Below are 26,016 nucleotides of genomic sequence, written 5' to 3'. Positions count from 1 at the left end.
TTCCAATATGCTTTCAATGGGGAGAATTGCTGTCTGCTGCTGATTGTCTCAGTCTGTGTCTCAGGCGGAGAAGGAACCAAGCTGCTGTTACATCTAGATCTTACACACGCTTGTATTTTAAAACTCTTGTTTCCTTTTCTTATCCTTTAGGTACGGAACCCTGGTCCTTCTATTTCATCAATGGCTTTCTGAATTTCAATGTGGCATTTATTTTGGCGCTGCTTGTGCTGCCACTGACTTATCTCATGGAGCGTCTGCTTCAGAAATTTCATGGTGAGTGCAAGGCAGCTGTGATCCTGGCAAGCACAGACAGCCAGGATCTCAAGCTTGTTACTGAAGGGAGACCTTGCCTGGTAAAGAACAGTTTTCCTTTACTGGAAGTGAAATTAGGTTCAGGGAAAGTCTTTGGAATAATAGGGAAGTTCCTAGAGCTCATTACTCAGTTCAGTATTGACCCCACAATGGAGTTGCTGTGTAGAAAGAACATGTAGTGAATGCATCTACTTAGGTGCTGTCTGCAAAAGGGCAGAACCATGTTTTTCTCTTTAAGGATGATTCCTGTGTTCCCTGCCTCCACCTCAAGAAGAGCAATGTGTTGTCAAGGTTGAGCTATCCATACCCAGAATAAGCTTAACAAGTTGTATGGTACATAACCTTCAGCCAGATATGCAAATGCATTAGAAATAGCCCCGTCAGAAATCTTAAGGGGAAAATAAAATATGTACCCATTGTTGTTTCCATCTTACCTGCAGCTGGAAGTGGTAACCTTTAGAGTTACTTGGGGAACCTTTTGCTGGCTCTTCCATTGTTACTTTGTTATACCGCTGCCAGAATGTGTTCTGTAGCAGCTTGAGAAAGCAGAGTTATTATTTCCTTTTTGATTGTTGGGGATGAGCCTACAGATAGGCATCCTCCAGTCTCTGCTGCTGCTGCCCATGTTGGGATTGAACCTGGACTCTTCTGTGCACTGTGAAAGGCACTCTTCAACTTGCAAGACTGAGCCCTGGCAGGACAGTCTTGCTACCCCATGCTTTGGGAAGTCCCCATAGGTGTGGATATACTGAGAGTAGAGAAAGGAGGAACCAGAATAGTCCCAGTTCATGTTGGACTTTCTCTTAAATAAAATGACACCAATTTAAACACGACATTTGGCAAGTGACTCTACAGAGGAAAAAGGTGTTGAGGAAGTGTGAATTCTTCTCTGCCATTTTCCTAAAGAAGATTGATTAAGTGTCAGCAGCAGCTTCCAGATTCATCAGTCCAGTTAGTGCTTCGCTTTCTGATTTTTTTACTGAATACAACAAAGAGTAACATCATAATCCTTGCTGAAAATGTATGTTAATGGGTATTTGCTTATATCTGTTCCTTGGATATGACTGACATACTGTCAGAAACCAGTAAAAGCTCAGTAGGAGATCCTGTAAATGCAAGATTTCTTGCTGTTCACTTGGTGTTCTTGTACTTAACAGCAGGACCAATTCTGCCAAGTGCTTTGTTCTTATTGTCTGTGAAATGCCGTTAGCTTAATTGCTTAACTCTGCTGTTGGGAGTGGCACGGGGCAGAAAAGGGACTGCAAATTGTCAGGCACTGTAGAACCCTCCTCACTGTGACTAAAATTCAGGGTAATTGTTGTTATTTTTGAATCAGTTATTTCCTCCATTAAGCAAAAGGTGCCTGAGAGACCTCTCATGCTGTTATTTCTGTAATTAAGCAATGAAGGTTGTGGAAACTTCAGTCGCTAAACAACCATTTGTAAGTGGAAGGGTAGGCCCAGAGGAGATCCTTTCTCATCTTTGTATCTATAGCATAATACACAGCAGGAAATCTAGTACTTCTGACTACCTGTTTAGACATGTCAATTCTTGATGGGTTTTGTCTCTTGTTTGGATTCAGTAATGCAGTCCCTTTTTTTTCTACTTTTGGTCTTCTAAAGTCTGTTGAAATTGTTAGTATTGTAGGAACCTACAAAAATTCTCCGATCAAAATTCTATAATGACTGTTTGGACACGTTACCTGGATTTTAGCAACATGGCTGCTCAGAACATGGTGTGTTTGTGTCTGCAGGCAATGGTTTAGGTCTGAAGAATGGGCTTTTGAATGTGAGAGATGATTGTGCAAGAGGGGGAACAGGATAAACCCCTCGTTCTTACATTACTGCTTTGCTGAATGTTTGTTTCTTTCAGTTCAGAATCTAGGCCGTCCCTACTGGCTGACACTAGCTCCCATGTACATTTGGATCATGATTTTCTTCAGTCAGCCCCACAAAGAAGAGAGGTTTCTCTTTCCCATTTATCCCCTCATCTGCCTCTGCAGTGCTGTGGCTCTGTCTGCTCTTCAGGTAAGTTTTAGTGAAACATGGTTTGACAATGAGCTCATATCTTTAGGAAGCATAACTGCTAGCTGACTTCTTTTACATTGCTTCCCAAATTCTGGGAACGTCTGTAGAGTATGTGTGTCTGTGAGACAACATACAGTGATTACACAGTTCAGGACTGTCCTATGTATAACTTTTGTTCATCATCTTTAATCTTAGCTGGTATGGTTTTCATTTTTGAACCATGTTTCATGGATAGGTGTTGAGACTCTGGAAGCAAAATGCACAGCCATTCTAATACTGAAGTGTGTGTCTGTTGCTAATTTTATAAGTTAAACCATAATCTTCCTGTACAGGTTGACTGAGAGTACGTGGAAAACTATTAGCCCTCTGCAGGATCAGAAAATCATAGAATCATAGACTGGTTTGGGTTGGAAGGGACCTTAAAGAGCATCTAGTTCCAACCCCCCTGCCATGGGCAGGGACACCCTCCACTAGCCCAGGTTGCCCAAAGCCCCATCCAGCCTGGCCTGGAACACTGCCAGGGAGCCAGGGGCAGCCACAGCTTCTCTGGGCATCCTGTGCCAGTACCTCACCACCCTCACAGGGAAGAATCTCCTAATATCTAATCTAAATCTCCCGTCCTTCAGCTTAAGGCCATCCCCCCTTGTCCTATCACTCCGTGTCCTTGTCACCAGTCTCTCTCCAGCTTTCCTGTAGGCCCCCTTTAGGTCTGGAAGGCTGCTATAAAGTCTCCCTGGAGCCTTCTCCAAGCAGAACAACCCCAACTCTCTCAGCCTGTCTTCATAGCAGAGGTGCTCCAGCCCTCGGATCACCTTCGTGGCCCCCTCTGGAATTGCTCCAACAGGTCTATGTCTTTCTTGTACTGGGGACCCCAGAGCTGGAGGCAGTACTGCAGGTGGGGTCTCACAAGAGTGGAGTAGAGGGGGAGAATCACCTGCCTTGACTTTCTGGTTGTGCTTCTTTTGATGCAGCCCAGGATACGGTTGGCTTTCAGGGCTGCAAGTGCACATTGCCGGGTCATGTTGAGCTTCTCGTCCACCAACACCCCCAAGCCCTTCTCCTCAGGACTGCTCTCAATCCATTCTCTGCCCAGCCTGTATTTGTGATTGGGATGTGATGTAAAAGCAAAAATATTTGGGATTTCCCTCCTGAGTGTCGTACAGAATGAGCTCATCTAACAATCTTGGACTTCAGTGCAGACTACTTAACAGCCCAGCAAAAAAAAAGATCAAATTTCATGGCTTTATAACATTAGGAGCTTGTCTGGGATTGTGCGAAGTGATAAATGGTTGAGAATATTTCCTTGCCACTAATTATTTCATGATGACTTTGAGTTGCTCTCCCATCCCAAGTGGGAATTTCTGGTGAGGAGCAGTTGTGATATTGTAGTGCCAATACAACGCAACATCCAAGAGATGTCATGAGGATTAGTAATGTGCTCATAGCATTGTGCCTCCTTTGTCTGCTGTTAAGCAATCTTTAAGGCACAGGAATGTGTGTGTGTAGGAAATGCACTTTGTTGTATCCTAGTAGGAATCCTTCACTAATTGAAATAGGAAAAGTGATCTTGGTTAGGCATTGGGAAATTGCATTGGACATTTGGAAGAGCCAAAAATTGGATGTTTAGTAAATATCACTTGATATTTGAAATATTTCTTAAAGCACTAATATAGGTTGATATAAATCTTCCCAAAGCTCAGAATGATTCATCTTTCCTCTGTTAAAGAGGCGCAGGAATGCAGTCACTAGTCCCTGTTGGAGCCTGTTCCAGCTGTTTAGCCTCATTCTGCTATTACTCCTCTGTCCTCTATGCACCACTGCTGGCTGTTCCTGTCCTGGGCTCCCCACCAGCATTGCCTGCACCCCCAAATCACTCTCACTCGTCCCCTGGTCAGTTGCTGTTCTCACTGTTGATCTCCCATCACTGCTGATGTTTTGCAGTGCTAAGCCCTTGCATTCATACAGGATCAAGCTCTGTAATGTCAGCGGTTTTATGGCTCTGACTGAGAATTGCTATGTGCTGTCAGAACATTCATCAGAGGGCAATGGTTTAGGACCTTTGCCAAATATGGCTTTAGGAAAATCTAGTGTATATTTCTGTCCTGCATATTTTAAACACTGTTTGATGACATTTTGTCCAGTATTCAGTATCCAGCTGAGAATTTAGAACTGATTGCCCACTAGTAGTACAAGCTTGTCAGAGTCTACTCCTCCAAACCACGTGGATCTGGCTGTTACAAGAAAAATGCAAACAAGACAAGAGGAGCAGAAACCAGATTAGGATAGGAAGTGAATAATCACTCCTGCAGAAAGGCGAAGCAGGAGGGAGGGACTGAGCCAAGTACTGGATGTAGTTCCTCCTGGGTATTCCCAGAAAAACTTTTAAACTAGAAAAACCTAAAGGGCTTTTCTTCTAACAATTTCAGAGTGGCTTTTGTTTGAAAGTGGATGCAGAATGTGCTGGGTGTTCTTTTATCCACTTCAAAGCTGTAGTTTGTGCAGACCAGGTAAACAACCACAGGTCACTCAGTAAATCCGGGGTGTGGAACTTCTGTTAGAGAGGAAGTCAGTCCAGCATTGATGAGGTCTGTCTGTGTAGGGAAGTTCTACAGAAGCATCTGAAAGGGCCACTTGCTGCTGGTTCACCTGGGAACAACCAAGCTGGAGACCTGGCAGAGAGCACTTTACAGCTTGACTAGAGGCCTTCCTAGGCAAAAGAGCTGAAAATGTCTTCAAATACCCTAGATGATCAATTAAGAAATGTCACTGAACCATGTAAGTTTCTGTGCAGTTTTTATGGATCTGAATGAAAAATTAAGACAAAAGATCTAGTGGGAGATGCAGGCACTGCTGTAAGGTCCTTATGAAAAATAGAATTTTGCTAAACATATCAGAACTTGACTAATTTTATATATATATATATATTTTAATCTTTCCTTAGAAATGTTACCACTTCATATTCCAGCGCTACCGCCTCGAACACTACACAGTCTCCTCCAACTGGCTGGCGCTGGGGACTGTCTTTCTCTTTGGCCTTTTGTCATTGTCACGCTCTGTTGCCTTATTCAGAGGTTGGTATTTTGGACTTGTTCTGTGCTTTCCTGGGTATTGATCTTGGCAAGTCTTAAGGCCTGTTGAAGTTATGCTGCTTTGACTATACCAGCACAGTAGGAATAAAGAACCTTAGAAGATTGGATGTCGTTGTTGCAGGGAAAGGAATAAATTCTAGTGGTCACCATTAATGAAAGATTATATGTGTATGTATATGCATGCTCATATATGTATGTATGAACATATGTATGTATAAATGTATCACTAGAACTGTATCAGTTAAAAATCTGCTGCCCTTCACCTTCAGCCAGTACAACTACACTGATATAAAACCTGTACCCAGACTAGTATTAAGCAGATACTTTTCAAACATATGATCCCACTTGAAAAAGCATTTTCCCATGTAAAACTTGTAATTAGGTGCATGTGTCCTTAATGAAGATGGATTAGATACGGTCCTTAAGGACTTTCTTGAATCCAAGCCATGCAGTGGACCTTCCCACCTCATCTATATTTTTTTGCTTGATGGTGGCCATTGACAGTCAGGACAGGAGAATGTGAATGAAGGTGGTAGGTAGGGTACAAGCACTTCTAAAAGGAGGAGGAGCTTTGGAATCCAGCCACTTTAGCAATTCATTTATTCAAGAAGTTATCAGTTAAAAACTTATGTATGAACAATTTTTTGTAGTCTTTCAAAAGTAGCCATGTAAATATCACCTATTTCTTTAGCCTTACTTACAACTTTGTGCCTTCCATAGGCTACCATGGGCCCCTGGACCTGTACCCAGAATTTCACAGGATTGCTACTGACCCAAGTATTCATACTGTGCCAGAGGGGAGACCAGTTAATGTCTGTGTGGGAAAGGAGTGGCACAGATTTCCAAGCAGCTTTCTCCTGCCAGATAAGTAAGTTGTTTAATGTAAAAGGTATAATTTGGTGAGATTCATAAGGAGGGGCACTTCTCATAAGAAGTGTTTATGAGAGTAACCTTCAAGACCTTGTGTCTGTGTTGACACCAGCATATCCAAAACAAAGGATGCTGAAGTTTGTTGTTAGTAGATTATGTTGGCCACAAGCTACTGAAAATTTGTAGTGTGACTGCTTCTCTAGCAGGGCTATCTACCCTCAGGAATGAAATGTCCTCGGTTATGCTTTTGGTTTTCTCCACACAAAATGTTACTAGGTCGTGCATTTTCCTGCTGGGCTTTCTAACGCTGTTCTCTGCAGTTGGCAGCTCCAGTTCATCCTGTCAGAATTCAGGGGCCAGTTACCAAAACCATTTGCCAAGGGACCAATGGCCACACGGATCATTCCCACTGACATGAACGATCAAAACAAGGAAGAGCCATCTCGATATGTAAGGATTATGTTCCTGCTTTCTTTTCCTTACCTTACTGTATAATTTGTATTAATATAATGCCTATGATTGGGTCTCCCCGTTTTGTTCCCTGGGGACCACGCAAGTTGCAGAACAAAAATGGGGTCTCTGCAGCACTTGGAAATTTCACCATTTATGTGACTGGTTTCTGTTTGCATTTCATCTGCCTATTTTTCATTTAAAGACATAGTAATAATGAAACAGAAGAAGTAATAATTCCTAGTTATTGCAATTTTGGGTTTAGTATAATGTGTTACTGTGATCACAGGAAAGTGAACTGAATGAGTAGTTTGAAATCCCCCACAGAAAATGTTTGTCACTGAGCAAAGATTTAAATTTTCCTTTGTACTTCCTTTTATTTTTAAATATAAATGTATTCATCATATTTGCAACTGAGAAGGAGGAACTTAATTTGGAACTTCACTGAAACAATTGCATCAGTGATTTCAGTGGGAATCTGTGAAGATAATGTAGACTGGTATTATTAATTTGTTACTTTTCCTGGTTGCATTGTGTTAGCTAAGCAAAAATAGTGCACGCATATGAATATTTAAAATTATTGTCAGCTAACTTTTCATAGAATCATAGAATGGTTTGGGTTGGAAGGGACCTTAAATATCGTCTAGTTCCAACCCCCCTGCCATGGGCAGGGACACCCTCCACTAGCCCAGGTTGCCCAAAGCCCCATCCAGCCTGGCCTGGAACACTGCCAGGGAGCCAGGGGCAGCCACAGCTTCTCTGGGCAACCTCTGCCAGGGCCTCACCACTGTAACAGTAAAGAATTTCTTTCTAACATCTAATCTAAACTGACCCTCCTTCAGCTTGAACCCCTTACCCCTTGTCCTGTCACTACACTCCCTGATAAGCGGTCCCTCACCAGCTTTCCTGTAGGCCCCTTCAGGTACTGGTAAGCTCCAATTAGATCTCCCCGGAGCCTGCTTTTCTCCAGGCTGAACAACCCCAACACTCTCAGCCTGTCCTCATAGGAGAGGTGCTCCATCCAAAATTATTTAAAATTTTTAAATATAAATTTTTAAATTATTTTAAAAAAACACTTAGCAGGTTAAATCTTAGCAGTGCACTAAATATTCTTTGCAGTGCACTAGATATTTAGTCATCCTTTCTTTTTTGTCCTAAGGATTGAATGAGAGGAACTGCCAAGAATGCAGAGTCTTTTCTTCATTCTCTCTTAGCACCTTGGAGGATACTTTGGTATGTCCATCAGTATATAGGAAGCACTCACATGTAATGCACCAGGTCTCTGGTTTACATGCATGGGTCTATCCTGGCTGAAGACAGTAGACATATGCTCGTTTATGTGGCTCATGCATTAGGCCCGTTAGACATTGTACAAGCACTTGCGATCTGCTCACAGAAGTGGATGGAAGGCTATACTACAACACAGGAGCCAACTGTGTGGAAAAAAGCAGGGATCAGTCTTCTGGATTAAAGCTTTCTTGTTTTGAGCCTCATTATGTAGTTACTGGAAATGGGAAGGAGGCATGTTCCCACCTGAGAGAAGCTGTCTGCTGCAGTGCATTTAATTTACGAAATCTTTAACTGTGGCATATTTTTAGCACAGACAGCTGGCTGGTGCACAGCCTGTGACTAATGGAGCAAAACACACTTCTGTTTCATGGTTGTTTCTTAGTGTCACCCGACAATTTTTTATTTCTCATACAAGCAAAAGGACCTAGGATATTAGAAATTAGATACTAAATGTGAATTTTAAATGGAGTTTTAAAACTTCTGACGTGCTAATAACACCAAGAGAACAAGATCTTTTCTCAAATTTGGTGAGCTTACGAGTGCAAGCATATCCAGATTTAAAAAAAAAAAAAAGTTAGCAAGCACTGTAAAGGACCATCATAGCAAAGAAATCTAAATAGCATGAGTCTGTTGCTCATTTAAAGGGGAGAAAGCAAATGGTTCAAAAGGATTATCTGAGCCATGGACAGCTTAAAACCAATTAATGGCTGCAGAAATAGGACTGATCTCTCTGTTTCAAATGTAAGTATCTATTACTGCTGTGCTTGAAAATTGAAGAGTAAATCTCAGTGTTTCTGTTGCTATGAGACACTGGGGAAAAGAGTGATTTGATCTTCTTGTTTTGCAATTCTTCCTTCCTTAATCATGTTGAACAGCACTTAACTTGTACTTACCCTACTGGGGAGATGCATTCGTCTCTGAAACTGTTAAGAAGGAGATAAGGAGTATTATCTCTTACAAAGATGTATCTGAGCAGGAATAGTCGATTAGGCCTAAAAGCTGAAACTGTTAAAAACTACTGACTTCAGAGGAAGGTTTTTTTTAACCACTTTATTTTCACCACTTTTCCAATTCCCTTTAGCTCTGTTTTGAACCATAGGAACCACCTGAAGCTTGGTCTCATTTTTGAAATATGTGTTTGAGTGATCAGTAAGACATCTCTGGTTTTGCTCAAAACAGTTGAACTTTGTCTGTGGTAAACCAGACAAGCCCCTGTTGTGCTCTGTGTGGCCAGGCTAACATCCATCCAGACACCAGCGAGAGACACGTGGCTGCAGCAGTACAGCAGAAGGTTGTGCCCTTAGCTCCATCTCTGTACTATACCATGCCCACTCCTATTATTCAGGACGTGATCACATGTAGTTCTCCACCACTTAGCATAACAGTTGCATCAAATGAAAAAGAAGAGTGGGAGGAAGAAAAAGAAAGGAGAACAGAAGAGGATAGGATGTAATTTAGAAATTCCTTGCAGCTCTGTTCACTGAGACCCACTTCTTTCTACAAAGAAACATTTCAAAATCTGTACACAAGCAAAGTCTTGTGTAAATCCCCAAATAAATGCATAGGTGCCGCGTTAGCCCTCTGACCAGGATAAATATTATCCTTGGCTTCAGTGTAACTTGAAAGAATGCACTGTGCTCTACTTGGAATGGTAGAAGGGAAATCTGTCTTTCACCTGGCAGATAATTCATGTGCATTGGAAGTGCCAGTCCTTTTAGGGGAGCATTTAGAATGAGAGAAGTGAGATCAGTCTTAGTGCTTGAGGCAGTAACTTGTCTTTCTGTGAATGATTGTACATCACTTACAGAAAAACTTGGTTAGTGGTTTGGGAGTCTTTTTGCTAATGAGCCAGAACCTCTCTCAGGGCCTGGAATGTTCTTCTCATACAGTGCAAGAAGTAGATTCAACATTCTCCTCAGCTGAGTTTCCCATGGTGTAATTTCATTTGCCACTCAGTTGTGATGCCACGGAGCCATCTGGTATCCACCTAATTAAATTGTTTTCAGCCTAAATTGTTACAATAAACCCCAAAGGTGCTTCAGAAAAGTGAATTCAAGCACATCCAGGGAAGTTTACAATGCAATTTTGTGGGAGAGCAAACTGAAATGTGGGATACCTCAAGGAAGAGTTTGAGGGAGTAAGAATAAAACATAGTCATCCTGGAGAATCTCAGCTCCCTGCATTTAAGATAACATGGGTAGAGGCCTTTGCAAACCTGGCTTAAGGGGCCTTAGCTTTTCATTTGACTAATCCAGCTATAGTGCCCTGCCTTTTTCTTCACCTTTTCAATGTGGCAAACTTAGGCATTGACTCTAAGGAAATTTGTTTCTTCATTGAAACATCCAGTCATCACACATTACCTTTTTTTCCTGACTTGATAAGTACACACTGTTGTGCAATCAACAAGATATGGCTGTGTATGTTGTGTTCTGCTATTGTTAATTAAAGGGAAAACCGCCACTTGGGAGAGCTGGCCTCCTAAGCAGTGCATATAGATCTCTCATGAAGGTCACAGGCCCTCTGTGTAAAAGTCAGTGAAACCAAGTGGACCAGGACTTGTGGCTCCCCAAACTTGATCATGTTTCTTCCACCAGGCACATAACTTACTAATGTGAGTCCTCTTCCTGATAGGGTCCTTAGTCTTTCCCTTCCAGCCTCTGTTGCCCTGATTGCAAAAAAACCCCAACAAAAGAAACAAAAAAAACCCCCAAAAAACCTGGGAGGATCTGTCATTTTACAAACGTCAGTGATGATCTGACCTTGCAAGAACTCCCCAGTAGCCTGTGCATTGAAAAACTTACGCATGAAAATGATGAGATTGCAATCTACATTCTGTTCAGAGCCCCTGAGGGATGAACAAGGACCAAGAGTTTGTCACCAGCTGAGAGACCATTTTTTTGTATGTGTACTGTTGACAGGATCTGATTATGATGCTGTGTGATGCTGTGGCCGTGGAGCCTGTGTCCAGACAATAATTTAGCACAATGATTTGTTTTTGTTACTGTCTTCAGAAAAAAACTTGTAACCAGTTTACACCGAGATGCATGATGGAAGTTCTTAGCCTAGCACAAAAATTTCCTTACAGGTCACTTAGCCTCCTCATGAATTTCTTTCCTGACAGTGCATTGGATTGCTCAGTGGAAGGTGTCCTTGTTTATACCTGAGAGTGGGAGGGAAGCATGTTGGAAACATGCACCTGTCTTCCTGTTCATGCAGTTGGGAGTTCAAACACAGGCTTGGCAGTGACAGGATGTTTGCTGGACCTTTTATTTCCTTGCCAGTTTCCTTGGTGTTTACTGATCTAATAGGGCTGGGATTAGATGACACAAAGCAGCCTGCACTTTGATAACCCTGTCCTGCAGGATGCAGGGATTGGTGGCAGCTGTAAACTGAGATATCACAGTTGAAAACTGGGTATTTTTCCTAAATTCCCATGTTAAGTCTCTTTCCTTTCTCACTTTCACTTGTGTGAAACATCTGCACAACTAATGAGACTTGTTACAATTTGCAAATATTTATCGATCAGAAGTTATGCCCTGTCTTCTGTTCCACTTAACCCGAGGAAAGACTCTGGTGATGTAATTTTTTTATGTCTAAATACAGGTATTCTAGTTCCCTTATGTCTCCCAGATCAAAATATCTAGATTATTGAAAGAAACCACTGATAATTACTAGGTTGTGCTGTACTTCACTGGCGTCTTTTCTCAGAAATTTCAAAATACTGTACTACATTTTAATGTACAATGCTTAATAACATATCAGAGGCAGAAGTGGAAATCGTTAGTCCCCTTCGGCAGTTGGAACTACTGGAGTGCCACAAGGATGGCTTGTGGACCAACAGAGCCAGAAAAAGCATCCAAGAATTCTGTGCATTCTGAGTTCACAGAAAGAAATACTGGAGATAGAACTTTCAGATTAATCTGATTGGAAGTGGCACAAGAGCATAAGAATGTGGCAAGCATCAGTCCTGCTGACTTCTAGTGCCTCCCAGGTCACTACTGCAAGCTTTTGCCAGAAAACTCAGCCAATGCCAGATGTGAGAAAGTGTGGCCCCTGGCTGACAAAACCTACTGTCAGCAAAACACCGAAGTACAGAGGCAATAACTGGTAGAATTTGTTTGGCTCCAGTGGGTGAAAATCATTATGCCAGCAAAAGCTCAGCGTTGGTGCTGTACACTGCATCTGTGAGGGGCTTATTTTTCTGGTGTATTGTAATGATATGGCTACCCTAGTACAATTGAAACATGGCCTTAGGCTTGGGATTATTGCACTTTTGAAAATGTGACAGATCACTTAAAGCCAATTAGATCTTCGACCGGAGGACATCAGACCTTATTAGGAACCTGTCCTCTCCTCTAGATCTCTTACGCTCAACGCAGAGGTTTCTACAAAATGTAGCATCTTGTTGGGCTACCTTCTGTGAAGCTTATCTCACATCTGATGGTTATTATTAAAAGGAAATTTGTCCTGGCAGGAACTGAAGTTGTCTTTGTAGCTGACAGTTCACATTTGTCTTGGCAGAGGTTTTATTCCTTAGCAGCTCAGGTGCACATCTGTAGGGGTACCTGTGAGGAGTGGGGGGAAGAGGGCAGGAGCTGGGGGCTGTTAATCAGAAAGGACACAGGGTATTCGTATAAATGAATAGAACAGCCTGTTCGTATCCCAGAGTACTCTCCCCAGCAGGAAGGAGAAGATTGCGTAATATGAGTCTCCTGAGGACATTGCCTGCAGCTCGCTTAACTGGGAGGTCACACACATAATTCATTTCTGTGATGTTGCTTCCTCAAATACATTTTCATAATTTGGCAGGGTGTCGCCAAACATTTTGGTCAGGGCAGAGCAGTTACTTGCGTCATAGGCAGCTGATAAAGGCATGACTGTGCTGATACCAAGTCCACATGGTCTGAGAGGTGCAATGTGATGTCCGTCTGCTGCAGGTGAGGCAGCGAGGGTCATCTGTGCTACAGGACAGGATATTCATGCACAAACCCACCATAATTTGTGCCAGAAAACAAGCTTACTTTACTGGAACTACTAACGGTTTTCCATTATTCTGCTTAAGCCCTGCCATAAGATGACAAGACCAGGGCCATGAGGCTTGCAGAGTTAACAGGTTGTGGAGCTTGTGTGATTGTTGTAGGTAACCCCTATTGGTCTGTATGTGTTCCGAGCCAAATGTGCTGGAATTGTGTGCATCTGATTGTAAAAGCGCTTCCAAAGAAGGCCTGAACAGTTAGGTGAGTGAGGGGATTTCTTTTGCAGAAAGTTGGCAGATATACACTGTTTCTTACAGGAGGATAAAGAGGGAAGCGCGAGGCGTTGGCTCCCCTCAGCCTGACCTAGCACATTGCCTTTCTTGGGCAGTGGGTCAAGCGTTTATTGTATGAACTTGACTGTTACCTTCTTTAGGGCCAGGCCAGGACCTATACAAGGTGATAACTGGCAGTGTCTTTAGATGTTTATACATTACAAACAGGTCATGATCGTGACAAATGAGTTCTGAGTGGGTACACTTCCCAGCATCCGTGTTTAGCATTCCTCTGGTCTACAGAAATATTCCTCTGGATGTGTCTTGACATAAGGTGCCCTGCTTACTGTTGTGCATCCATTTTGGAGCTAAATTCATGAATTGCTGTTACAGTAGTGGTAGGAGTAGTTATCCATAGATCACTCAAAATGAGAGAATGTACTGGAAACTGCAAAGGTCTATCTGAGTATAGAGTAAAATAGGGTTGTAGAGAAAACAAGAGCCATCTTCAGATAACAGAACTGTAGTATGTAAAAACTATCACAAAGAAAATGATGCTTTCTTTGTTCATGATGTAAAACAAGTAGGAACAGGCATGAACTGAGACAGATAAAGATTCAGTGTAGACATCAGGAAACCTTTCAGACAATAAAGGTAGCGAAGTCTTTTTCCTGGGGAGCTCGTCAGCATTGTAAGAAGTCTTTAATAGCTAGTTAGCCACCATGAAAAACACCAACAGAATTGGTTCTGCCACCTCAGTTTCCCCTTGGTGGCTTGACAATTCCTCAGTAAGAGAGCTGACAGTGGTACGTCCTCAGAGAGAGACCCTAGGACTCTCCTCCTATGACCAGAGCTACCCGTAGTGGTAGCTTGTATTCCCCCATCAAGGTTTTACCTGAAAACATTCAAATTATTTTACCATGTATCCTGCATGAAGCATTTCACCTGTTGCTGGAAATTTAACCCTCTTCTCATTGATAAGTAACAGCCTGTATAAATGAACACGTACAACCAGAAGCCTACAGGAAATAAACCACGAGAATGTCTGTCTTTCTGCAGATTGACATTTCCAAATGCCACTATCTGGTGGACTTGGATACAGCAGCTGAAAGCCCAAGGGAGCCAAGGTATTCCTCCAACAAAGAAGAGTGGGTAACCATTGCCTACAAGCCATTCCTAGATGCTTCCAGGTATGCTTTATACATTTGAGAGGGAGGAAGAAAGGCTGGCAGGCCTGTGAACTAATTCTGTTCCACTTGCAAAAGTAGCTCTATACCGGGAGGAAAAATATATTGGCAAATGCCAGCTTGAAATCCAGTTTCCAGTGAAGGCAGCTTGCTGGCTATGGTGGAACCTTTGTCCAATTTGCAATATTTATGACCTAGGTTGCTTTAGAGGGTGAAGCTAGCTGAGAAGGGTGGTAAGAAGGATTATTTTAAAAAAGAATCTTCCCTGTGCACTTCTTGCTGAAGTAATGTTTTTTGTTTTGCTTTCTAAAGAAATGAGGTGTATGTCATCTCCTCCCAACAGACTTTCAGATCTGCTGTCTTGTTTCAGCCAAATTCAAGACAGGTGTAAGTCAGTCTCAAAGAGCATGAGCTCCTAGAAATTTTATGACAGCTGGCAGACAGAGGGAGGAGGCAGTCTCATCAAGTGAAAAGTCAGCAAGGTCACACCTTTATTAGGCATCAGAGGATCCATGGAAGAGACCTCTGTTACAATCCATTCTTCATTAGTTCTGCTGCTCACTGAACAACTTGCTTGTGTGTCTGAACAGGAATTTCTGTGAAATGCAGATATTGAAATTGCTGTCCTCTAGGCTAACAGGGGGTGGAATCGGAGTTGTCAAACTTGGAATGTTGTTAATACATTCCTGCAAATACAGAAACCCTCAGCTGTAAGGGGATGGTTATTTAGGCATTTAAAGCTCTGGTCATGTAGCTGTCATAACAGGATGGAGAGGCTGACTGGAAAAATCTCTGTAAAACACTAACACAGAGTTCAGTGCCCTCCTGTTTTCTGTGTGAGACCTTATTACTTCCTAGTAATAGGACCCTCCAGGGAGGGGGGCTGGTAAAGCAGTTGAACAGTGAGAAAGAGTGATAATGTTAGAGCAACTCACAGGGGTGCTCTAATGTTCCCAGCTTGCTGACACAAACAAGTTTTCTGGGCAAGATTTTTCATGAACTGTTTTCTGAGAGACCTGCTGTTACATTCGGGGAGGACTTCAGGAAGGGAGAATGAGATGGCCAGTGAGTCTTACTAATGAGGCAATAGAAGCATCTGCATAACAGTTTTGAAAAGAACTCCTTGTGCAGAGCATATACCCCTGAATGTGCATTTCTGCTTTGAAGACACATTCATGTATTTTTAAAGCTGGTTTATCTTGATATCCTCTGCTGAACAGCCAAGCTTTGACTATTTGGACCTGATCTAAAGTCCTTTGAAGTCAATCAGAGGCACTGAGTCAGGTCCAAGTGAGCCTTTAAGACACCTTGGCCTAACCATGGGGATGTAATTTGCTGGGGGTGCTTTCAGAGGTACCGGCTGTCTGCCACAGAGATGGTAGCCTGCCTAATGAAAGCAAAGTAAAGTAATTCTGGTATGGCTGTACCTCTCACAGACTTCTCCAGAAAGTCCTGGATTCTTTGTGGTTTCTTTCCACTTCAGCTCATTTGCCCTGTACCTAGCTGATGTTTGGTAGAGAAGGTCTGTCTCACGGGTTTTTTTGGATTATTGCACTTTCAGCCCCCACCCATAGCCTCTGAGCTTCTGATTAAAGCTCATGAGAGACATACTACTGCTCTCTCTTCTGAACCCATTTCATATCCCCTTAGAGGCTGTGCCAGGCTGAATACAAAACAGCATCTGTCTGAAAGCAACAGCACAGTGTATCTGCTCCTTCTGTGGGGAGAGAGTTGAGTCTGCAACTGTAGGCCTTACCACAGGATGGACACAAGTGTTTCAAAACCTCTGCTTTCACTCAGGCTTTTTTGTTCATTCCTAACTTGGCTGGGGATTTTTCCTGCAAGGTGCATGTACATCTGATACTATCTCAATCCTGACCCTACTGCAGCCTGCGATGCTGGCTGGAATCAGTGCAAGGAGTTAAGCTAGAGCCAAATGCATAACTGAGTTGAGTCCTTGTCACTCTCTTCACTGCTTTAACGCTGTTTACGTATGAGTCACTCTATGACATTTTTCTTTCTTTTTTCCTCTCACCCTTATTAGGGGAAATTGATAGCATTAAGGAATTTCCCTATTTACAGCTAAACCCTTGCCAACCATAAATATCCGGCTGGCATCTCAGGAATTTGGCTGAATACATAGGTAGATGTGGTGTTGCAGCTCTGTGCTTCTAGGGGAAATGCTGTCAAAGTACTTCCTGCCAGACTGAGGCTGGTAACTTATTCCAACGTTTGGCAGTGAAAACCTGGGCAATTATTTTTATTTGATATATGATACTGTGTGTTGCATTTAGGTCATATCAACTCCAGCTAGATTCCCAAGCTGTATGATTCTTGTTGGCAGCGCATCTCTGCAAGCCTGCAGCCAAACTCCAGTAACCCACTCAGGACAGGGATGTTGATTTCTGTGTGTGGTCCTTCATGTCTGGCTTGTGAAGGGAAGTGCATGTGGCTGTTAGCACTGGAACTAATGGCTTGGCTTGGTGTAGCAAAGGTAGCATCCTTCCATGGAGCAGCAGCTTGTTGTGAGAAGCTGGGAGTCACAGAGAGATCCTTCAGAGCTTACTAACCCTGGTAATGATGAGATGTAAAGGCAGAATACTGCAAGTGGGGAAAGGGGAGCATACTCTGTGGCTAAGCAGTCACTAAGACCTTAGAACGGATCATCTAAAGGTAGCGGGGAGGGAAGAGGATCTTTCTGTCTGCTGTGTCCTCCTTAACAAAAGATGCTGTTGCATTAGTGGGAGACTGGAATAGAAGAGGGTTTGCAGAGCATGTCCCAAGAGGAGATTAGGCAGTCAAATCCTTAGCCCTGCTGGTGTCGCCCGTCAGCCTCCTCTGCTCCTGTTCTTGTGCTGCACGGAAATTCTCCATGCTGTTCCTTATAAGCGCCTCACAGCTGGAGCAGCGGGGAGGTGTGGTGCCTTCACCAGTGGAGGAGGCCAGGTTGCCATAGCAGCAGGTCTGATTTCCATCCCTGCTGTTAGTATCTCCAGAGCTCCCGCAGCTTGGAGCGCAGGATTTTGTCCCTTCAGCAGACCTTCAGCAATCAGCAGGTGGGGCAGCTTGAGTGCACAGTGCTGGTGAAGGACTAGGAGGGCATGTGCTCACTTGGGGGGTATCACTGATGCTGAGGGATGAGAGAGAACCAGCAGTCCTGCTTGTCTGACAGATTCTCTGTTCCCCCTAAGAGCAATAAGCCAGGAACCACGGCCTGCCCAGGAGGGCAAATGTGTAGCAGTGGGCACAGCTTCCCAAGACAACTCATGGTACAATGAAAAGCAGAAAGAAAGGTCTGATCTGCCCTGTTGATAGCCAGTGTCTCATTTAAAGGTATCGCATTTAAAATTGTATACTACAGGCAAGGTCAAGGCCCCTTTTGCCAGCCTATCCACAACAGCATAAGCAACAGAAATTTCAGAAAGGCTCTTTTTTGATTGCCTGCTTCATAATTTTTTGTCCTATATTTTTAATTTCTTTCTGTAATTTGGCTCTTGAAGAAAAGGCAGGGTGGATAAGTGATTAAGGGACTCAGCTGGAACCTGGTACTCCCATGACTCTTGTTCAGGTCTCTTAAACCCTCCCTGTGTTGCAGTTTCCAATTTGGACCAAAAGTTTGTTAGCTCCTCACTTATCTCCAGGAGTTTGTTGGCAATGAATGAAAGAGTGAGGAGCTTCAACCTCAATAGAGGTTGCATTGTTTTGAATCCGAGTATTGGAATTTTGCTGCAATGTCCATATAAAGGTTTCCCATGGCAAATGTTCCTAATTGGTCTGTTGAGCTCCTTGCTCTGAATGCGTCATAGCATTTCTAAAATAAGACAGCGTTGTTTGCCGTGGTTTTTTTCCCTGAGTGTGATTGAGTTGTAACTTACATAAAATAATGGGGCTCAAGCAATTCTCAAAAGGGGACATGACACAAATTCTGGAGTAGATTGGCAGATGAGTTAGCTAGTGGCAATTGCAGACCTGCCTAGCAATTGAATGAGATGTGAGGGTCTGTCTCAGCCTGCAGACTCAGGCATTAGCTGCTGTCCTTTTACTGAGATTGGAAAACCTCATTTGCAAAGCAAGCACTACATCTTTCTGTCTGTGACTGCAGCAGTCTCCCTTGCTGCTAGTCAGTTGTTGCTTTGCTTGCTTCTGTCCTTATCCCAGTCTGTAGGGTACCAAGCCTCCTAGAGTGGGCACTGCAGAGCCTCAGAGCTCTCAGGACACTGAGAGTTGCCACTCCATCCAGCTGGAAGGTTCTCTGAGGGCATCAGTGATGCCCTCAAACTGTTCCAGGGATGCAACAAGTATTTCTGTAGTCCAGAACATTGTTGGCTGGCCTGATAGCAGAGAAGGTATGGAAATCCCAGTGAAAACACTTCTGTGTTTTTGTTTCATTTTAATTTGAGACAACAATCTAGACAGTGCTGTCTCTCTTAGAGTTGAGAAATTTATTATTCTGGGGAGTTTAGCTGCAGGGGAGCAGCAGTAACACAGCTGTAACATGTTAGGTGCTAGAAACTGGTAAGCTGAAAGGATCCCAGAGTTAGTAGGTCTGCGGGGAGAGTCCTTTCCAGGGTCAGACACACAGGTCTATGGGTAGAGTCAGTGAAGATGCATTAAGAATTCCTATAATGATCCAGGCTGCTGGCATTCCTGAGCATGTACCTTCCCCCCTTCCCAGCTCATCGCAACAGCGCATCTCTCAAATCCGGCACCTACTTCCACACAATGATTTGGAAATGTCCCCTGCTACCTATAAAGTAAGTGTAAAAACAGTGTGAAAATGCAGCTTTTTTTACAAAAGGGGAGGAGGAACAGAAGTGTCACTTTGAACTAAGCTGTGAGGGAAGCTGCCAGTGTAGATTTCAGGTCTGCAGCTCTGGCTGCAGAGCAAGGAGCATTTGAGGAAAAAAAACATAAAACACCTCCCCACCCAAAACCAAACTCCAGCTCTTGTTCTTTGAAAATAAATGACCCCAGCAGTTCAATTCACTCCTGCTGAACTGGAGGCTTCTGGGACTCACTGCAAGTCTCACATTGACGTCAGCAAGTGCAAATGTAAATCTCAGCTGGCTCTGATAAATGGTTCTGCTAATTGAATTAGAGAGTACTCCAAGCCACCAGCTAATTATGCTCCTCATGAAGCTGCTTTGTCCAGGTCCATTTAATTCTATATTGGCTGAGCATTCCGAATCTGGCACAGAAAAGGGGAAATATATTACAGCTCCCCACTGAGGAGCACATATTTTCCAGCTCTTTAGGCTGAGCTGTCTGCTTGCTCCAAATGATTGGGTTTTCCATTAAAAAAAAAAAAAATTCTTAGGGCAAAATTAATGATTTGGTCACCTTGTTCTAGCGTATCATTACTCTGGTTTGATAAGAGACTGTCTCATTCTCTTTAATGGTGCTTTCCTCCGTGTTACATGAAATGTTTTCTGTGCTTTTGTTTTACAAGTAGCTAAATAACTACTTAGGTGAATGCTTGGTACAAAATTTAACACCTAGAGGAAGTGCAAATGTTAATGGCTTTTCAGAGAGCTTTGATCATGAGCTCCTGTGTATGCCCGTAGCTAGAAGGTACTAGGTTCTGCCCATGTGGCAGAGATTCAACTTCTTCCTGCCTCTTCTTTCCTTCCTCCTTCTCTTCTTCCTTCTCATGCTTCTTTCTGAATTCTTCTGTCACTGGGGTAGGAAAGTCAGGTTACAAGATGCAGTTAGGAAGAATCACCTACCACAACATGTATCTAACTGCTTCCATTCCATGTCAGTCTATGAGACTGGGAGGGGGGACTTGAACATCTTCACTTAGCAGTCCTTGCTTCCATTTCAGAAGAGCCTCCACTGGCATTAGTAGAACAGGACTGTTGAGTTGCTTTCTCCTGAAGTCCAATAGGTAATTTACAGAAATATGCTTAGCACCAAACAGCACTGTAGTTCCAACTTTGCTGGGCCTACTGGTAACTGTGTACCTCTGTGCTAACTGGGAGCTGCTCTGGGTGCTGCAGCAGTCACTCCCCTAGAAAACAAAAAGTCTGGAAAGGAATTCAGACCCCTCCCTAGAATGTGGGTTTCACGGTTTAACCCCAGCCAACAACTAAGCCCCACACAGCCACTCATTCACTCCCCCCAGGGGGATGGGGGAGAGAATCAGAAGAGTAAAAATGAAAAAAGTTGTGGGTTGAGATAAACCAGTTTAATAAATAAAGCAAAAGCCGCGCACGCAAGCAAAGCCAACAAAGGAATTCATTCACCGCTTCCCATCGCAGGCAGGTGTTCAGCCGTCTCCAGGAAAGCAGGGCTCCGTCACGAGTAACGGTTACTTGGGAAGACAAACATCATCACTCCAAATGTCCCCCTCTTCCTTCTTCTTTCCCCAAGCCCCTTATATGCTGAGCATGACATCATATGGTGGTATGGGATATCCCTTTGGTCAGTTGGGGTCAGCTGTCCCGGCTGTGTCTCCTCCCAGTTCCTTGTGCACCCCCAGCCTCCTCGCTGGTGGGGTGAGAAGCAGAAAAGGCCTTGATGCTGTGTAAGCACTGCTCAGGAGTAACTAAAACACCCCTGTGTTATCAACACTGTTCTCAGCACAAATCCAAAACATAGCCCCATACTAGCTACTATGAAGAAAATTAACTCTTCCTCAGCCAAAACTAGCACGATGGAATACCTCCCATGTCTGGAGCATAGCAAGAGCTGGTCAGAATTTGCCTGTTGCCTGGCTCAGTGTTCCAGTAGCATTGCACTGGACCCTTGGCTACCCAGCTTGAAGTGATTATGGCCTTGATCTTGTTACCAACATGCTGCTTGGGAGCTCTATGCTGATTAAGGCTATATACACTCACAGTCTCTGGGGACAATTTTAGAAGCAAATGCAAATAGAACATTATATATATTCGCTGTCATCTGCCATCCCAACCCCTTCCATGTACCATCTGTTGTCTGAGGTTGCTGAGCCTGACGAAGCGAGGTGACAGGAGGTAAAGGATCCCTGTTTGAATTTAAAGTGCTGTCCTGACTTCCTGATAGGAGAACTTCCATGGTTCTCTTATGGCTGCTGCTGAGAGCAGACATCCAGGGATTTGCTGCTGTGTAGTTACCAGCAGCAGAGAGAGCAGCCTTGTCCTCGTGTCCAGTCTGAGTCTCTCTTCGGTGAGAAAGTTGCTGCTGAACAAATACAAAGGCTGATCTTATAGCTTTGGAGCAGATATGTTGGTGCTACCATTTACCATGCCATATTCAGGGGTTGATGTTTTTCTATCTGAGATGTGATGCACTGAGCACATGAACATTATTATTTTTAAGATGCCTCTTTTATTTTCTGTTGCCTTTTTTTAACCTGTGTCCTTAGACTGGGTAATTGGAACCAATGTAAACTGTTCCCTTTTCACCTTTGTAAGTCTCATTAGTGAAGAGTCATTTTGCTATGGCCCCAGCAGCCTGACCAGCTAACATATGGTGGAAACCAAGGACTCCTTATGGACTTGACAGTTTGAATAATACATCATTTCACCCTGAAGAACAGGGTGAACTTCACTTTTGAGGGTCTAATGAGATGGCTAAATGAGATTTACAGCTCTCTGTTCTCAGAGGACATACGTCTTGTTTTAGGGGAGGAGTACAGGAATGTAGATCAGCTGTGGCCTTTATACACCAATTCACTGTATTGTTGTCATGAGTGCCTTGGCATTATGTATGACATCTACTGGTGGGAAGAGTAGCTATCTTCCTGCTCTGCATTTCTCATCATTTTCCACCCTCAGTATTTTTTCCATCAGTCATTCCTGCCTCCCCTTTTTTGATCTTCTTTTTTACCAACAGTATTTTCTCCTGTTTCGGTGCTGATATAAACTGTGAAACAGTGAACACTGACATTTAAACTGCTGCTAATAAGGGCTGAGTTGCCCGCAAAGTTAAGAACATGTGGAGAGCTTTCGTTGCTCAGAGTTGTTGCTTCAGGCTGTCTGCAAACTCAGGATGGTTACACTGAGCTGGCTTATTTGGGAGGAGAGTTTTGCTATGACCAGCCCCTGGAATATCCTTTTGTTCTAGAAAGCAAAGCTGAATCCTGCACATTCTGAACGTATGCTATATAGACCACGTGAGCACTCCCATGTGAGCTGCATTGGGCCTATATTTCATAATACGAACAAGTAAAAGGTATGGGGAGTGTTTCTCAAAAGCTATAAAGAAGAGGAAGTACAGACAGGATTGTAGTGTTTCTGCAGAGCTGTGAGAGGCACCAGCAGTGAGGGTAAACACAGGCGCTTAGTTCTGTTGCACCAGCAATCAGACCCACCATTACTGCGTCCCCTCTGTGTCAAACAGCGCTGGCCTGGGCAGGCTGTCAGCATGCAGATGCATCCAGGTCAAGGGGAGGATGCGAAGTGGATACTGTTGTCTGATTGTTGTCAGCTCTACGTCTGGACTGAGTGACTGAAAGCGTTTTCAGTGCTACAGACTGTATACTCAGGACCTCAGCCATCAGCCGAAGGTGCTGCCTTCCTCTCTGTCCCTGAGCTAAACTGCACAAGGCTAATTCAACAAATTACTTCATCTTAACCTAAGCACACACCCTGAGCTCTGGGGCATCATGCTAGTTTCTGTCCCTTTCTTACAACGTAGCAGCAAGCTGGTACTCTACCTTTATTTCATTTTCTTTGTTTTAAACAGCATCCCAAGCAGCTTGAACACAGTTGCTTTTTCTTATTTTTCTTTCTTTGTCTTTGATAAAGGGAATTGAAGTGAAACCACACCATTCACAGAGAGTAGCCATGGTAGCAACGGTGGGTTGTCAGGCTCAGAGGAGTAGATGCCAGAGTAAGTTCAGCAATGACATGATGTTCATTAGCCACAAGAGATCGAGAAGGAAAATCAAGCGCTTGTTTTCAATGCGATGCTTTTGCTTCCAGTGACTAGAGGGAGGGCTGACCTCCAATTTTCAGGCGCAAGGAAATGACAGCTGCAAAAAATGTTACTTGTTCAGAATACACCAAAATTACCCTCTTTTGCCTAGTTATTTGCTACTAAGAGATTCTGCTTTGAACATGTTCCCTATTCCAGCACCTCAGGAATTCACAAAGAGCAACCATTTCCACTGATGCTTTTATTTAGGAACTTTGCTGGGTGCTTTACAATTTGTAAAGGGCCTAAGTATTATCACTGAGCTTTTTGTTCTTAGAAGGAAAGCAATCAGCATTTTTACATCCTAAAGCACAAGCTGAGCGGTTGGCAAAAAGCAGGCTTACGAGATGCTGGATGTTGAAAGGAGGTAGAGTCTCACAGTTAGAAGTGGGACTTGCAAATTTTAGACTTGCTTAGTCTCTCTGAGGGTAGACAATACTTTGTGCCTCAGTTTCCTCTCTCTGGTGTGGGAAGAATACTGCTTTGTCTGTCACTTTGTCTAAAGAGGGATCATTTCAAGTGAAAAATGTCTTGCTGTGTGCTTGTATGGCCTCTTATGTAACAGGACCCTGCTGCTGAGTGGTGCTATGCCAATGCAAGTAGATATCACCAGTCTTTTCCTGGACGGTCTTTTACTCCAAGTTGCAGGAGATCAGGAGCTGCTTGTTCTCAGATGAATTACCGTAAGGCTGTCTAAGAACCCTGGGAGCCTCCAGGGAGAGGTAGTTCACAGTGGCAGTTCCTGCCATTGTTTTTCAGACTGCATTTTTGAAAGATATCCAGTGCTGCTTTACAGTAAGCAAACAAAACACAATTCATCTTTCTTCTGAAAAAGTGACTTGAATTGGATGTCCAGAACCTTGGCTGTGTTATCAGCAAAGCTGTATGAATTGCGACGACCAGCAAGTACATGCTGTATCCGTGTATCATACCTGACCACTTAGCATGCTGCCAATCAAATTTGAGTGCTGCTGCTGCTTTTTCAAGCTTTATGTTGATGGAGTTAGACTTATGCCTGTCAAAGGTTGGTAGTTTACCAACAAGTTGATCTTAAAGAGATAAGCTTCAACACTGAGGAAGCAAGACTCTGCCCCAGCCCTGATTTCAGCAAGTTGCTCAAATTTTTGAAGCTTCTGGCAAGGTTCAGTGCTGCTGCTGAAGGACATTGTATTTGTCCGCTTCACATTTAAACCTGGATTTTAATATTAGTTTGCTCAGTAAGAGAATACATGCATTTAAAATGTACTCAGCTGGCACAGCTCCAGCAATTAGCAACCCACAAAAGGTCCTAATTTGATGCATCCATTAAACCCTCCATGCTTGAGTACTCCATTGGTCCAAATGTTGCAAAGTGCTGTGAAATGCCAGCTCCCAGCACTAGCAGGGCATGGAGTGAATGCTGGCAGCCTGCAGCAACCTGCCTTGTAGGCTTTAGAGCAGTCCATCCCTCTTTAATTCGATACCCTCAACAGAAGATCAGTACAAGAGGAAAATTTCAAAATGCTAGTGCCCATCAAAGCTTTTGTCTGCCCTTCAGACATGTGTGGAGGAACAGGCAGCCACAAAGATTGGATTAAAAAGAGGAGATGCCAGGAGGTAAATACAGCCTTGCTATCTTTCACCTTCATAGCATGCCCTGAGGAACGGGAGGCCTGCCTGTCTGTATGATACCAAAGGCTCACAGGACTGTACTGTCTGCTTTTTGGGCAGTAACAGCCAGGATCTAAGTTTCTTTCAGTAATTACACCACCTTCCTGCCCTCTCTCCCCCTTAATCCTACTGGAATGGATAGTAGGCATGCTGAAGAACTGAGCAGGGTGCTGCCCTTAAACTGATGATGCTGGCACAAACCAGCTTTGGTTCCACTGACAAGGAGAAAATTGGACTGGGCTTCATATGCCTGAACCACTAGCATTCCTCATGTCACTGACTCACCAGCCCAAATCTTTTGTGAAGCCTCATTTGTGTCGTTTTGAACATACTGGCTAATGAGTGCTTTAAAGATGATTTGTTTTTCCTTTCTGGTTTCAGGTCCTCAAAGCTGCTGCGTGCATTCTACATCCCTCTCCTCTCAGAACAGTACACGTGGTATGCAAACTATACTATTTTGAAATCCCGGAGGTTGAAGCAAACCAGGAAAAAAATGGGAGCCTAGCAACACACCTGGGCAACAAAACCAAAAGCATCTGCTGACACTCTTGGACAGCTGCCTAAGCCATCTTCAGTTCCCTTTTTGAAAGATTGCGCTTGTAAGATTCACTAATAAAGATTTCCCATGAAGTGATTTTGCTCTGCAGGCTTCCAGCTGTAAAAAGGGTGCATCATCTGCTTTCAGTTCTCAGTGTCAGGTCTCTACTCTGCCTACACAGAACATATTGGTAAGAAACCATTTGAAAATCCAGCATCCACCTACGAACGTATTATCCCTGCTGTTCCCTGTGTTATTATCTATTACACCAGCAAAGAGAAAAATGGAAAATAAAAAAGAATGACAGTATGAGGTTCTGCTCCAGGTTGCAATCTGGCACTAGGAAAATCCAGCTCAGCCTCTCTCTCTCTCCCCCCTCCCCTCTCCACTGTCCTCATCTGCTTAAGTAGTGCTCACCTTCTCCTAGGAAATTTTTTCAGGTAACAATGTTTAGAAA

At 43.5% G+C, this 26,016-nt stretch overlaps 1 protein-coding gene across 2 annotated transcripts in view; it reads left to right on the top strand.

The window, feature by feature from the left end:
- The window catches only part of ALG9 (ALG9 alpha-1,2-mannosyltransferase), a 35,834-nt gene extending 10,179 nt beyond the window's left edge, over positions 1–25,655 (top strand). Inside the window, exons 9-15 of one of the 2 annotated variants that reach the window (XM_075774642.1) lie at positions 151–273; positions 2,185–2,339; positions 5,281–5,410; positions 6,149–6,296; positions 6,619–6,748; positions 14,346–14,476; positions 25,403–25,655. In XM_075774642.1, coding sequence (XP_075630757.1) covers positions 151–273; positions 2,185–2,339; positions 5,281–5,410; positions 6,149–6,296; positions 6,619–6,748; positions 14,346–14,476; positions 25,403–25,526 — 941 coding nt within the window. In that variant the 3' untranslated portion in view covers positions 25,527–25,655. The remainder of the gene's footprint in view (positions 1–150; positions 274–2,184; positions 2,340–5,280; positions 5,411–6,148; positions 6,297–6,618; positions 6,749–14,345; positions 14,477–25,402) is intronic. The other variant, XM_075774643.1, reaches the window with a different exon arrangement.
- Positions 25,656–26,016: the final 361 nt, after the last annotated feature.

This window comes from Balearica regulorum, chromosome 23, assembly GCF_011004875.1.
Source record: "Balearica regulorum gibbericeps isolate bBalReg1 chromosome 23, bBalReg1.pri, whole genome shotgun sequence".
NCBI classification, from domain to species: domain Eukaryota; kingdom Metazoa; phylum Chordata; class Aves; order Gruiformes; family Gruidae; genus Balearica; species Balearica regulorum.
Note: the sequence above shows the minus strand (reverse complement) of the source record. Positions and strands in the feature narration are given on the sequence as shown.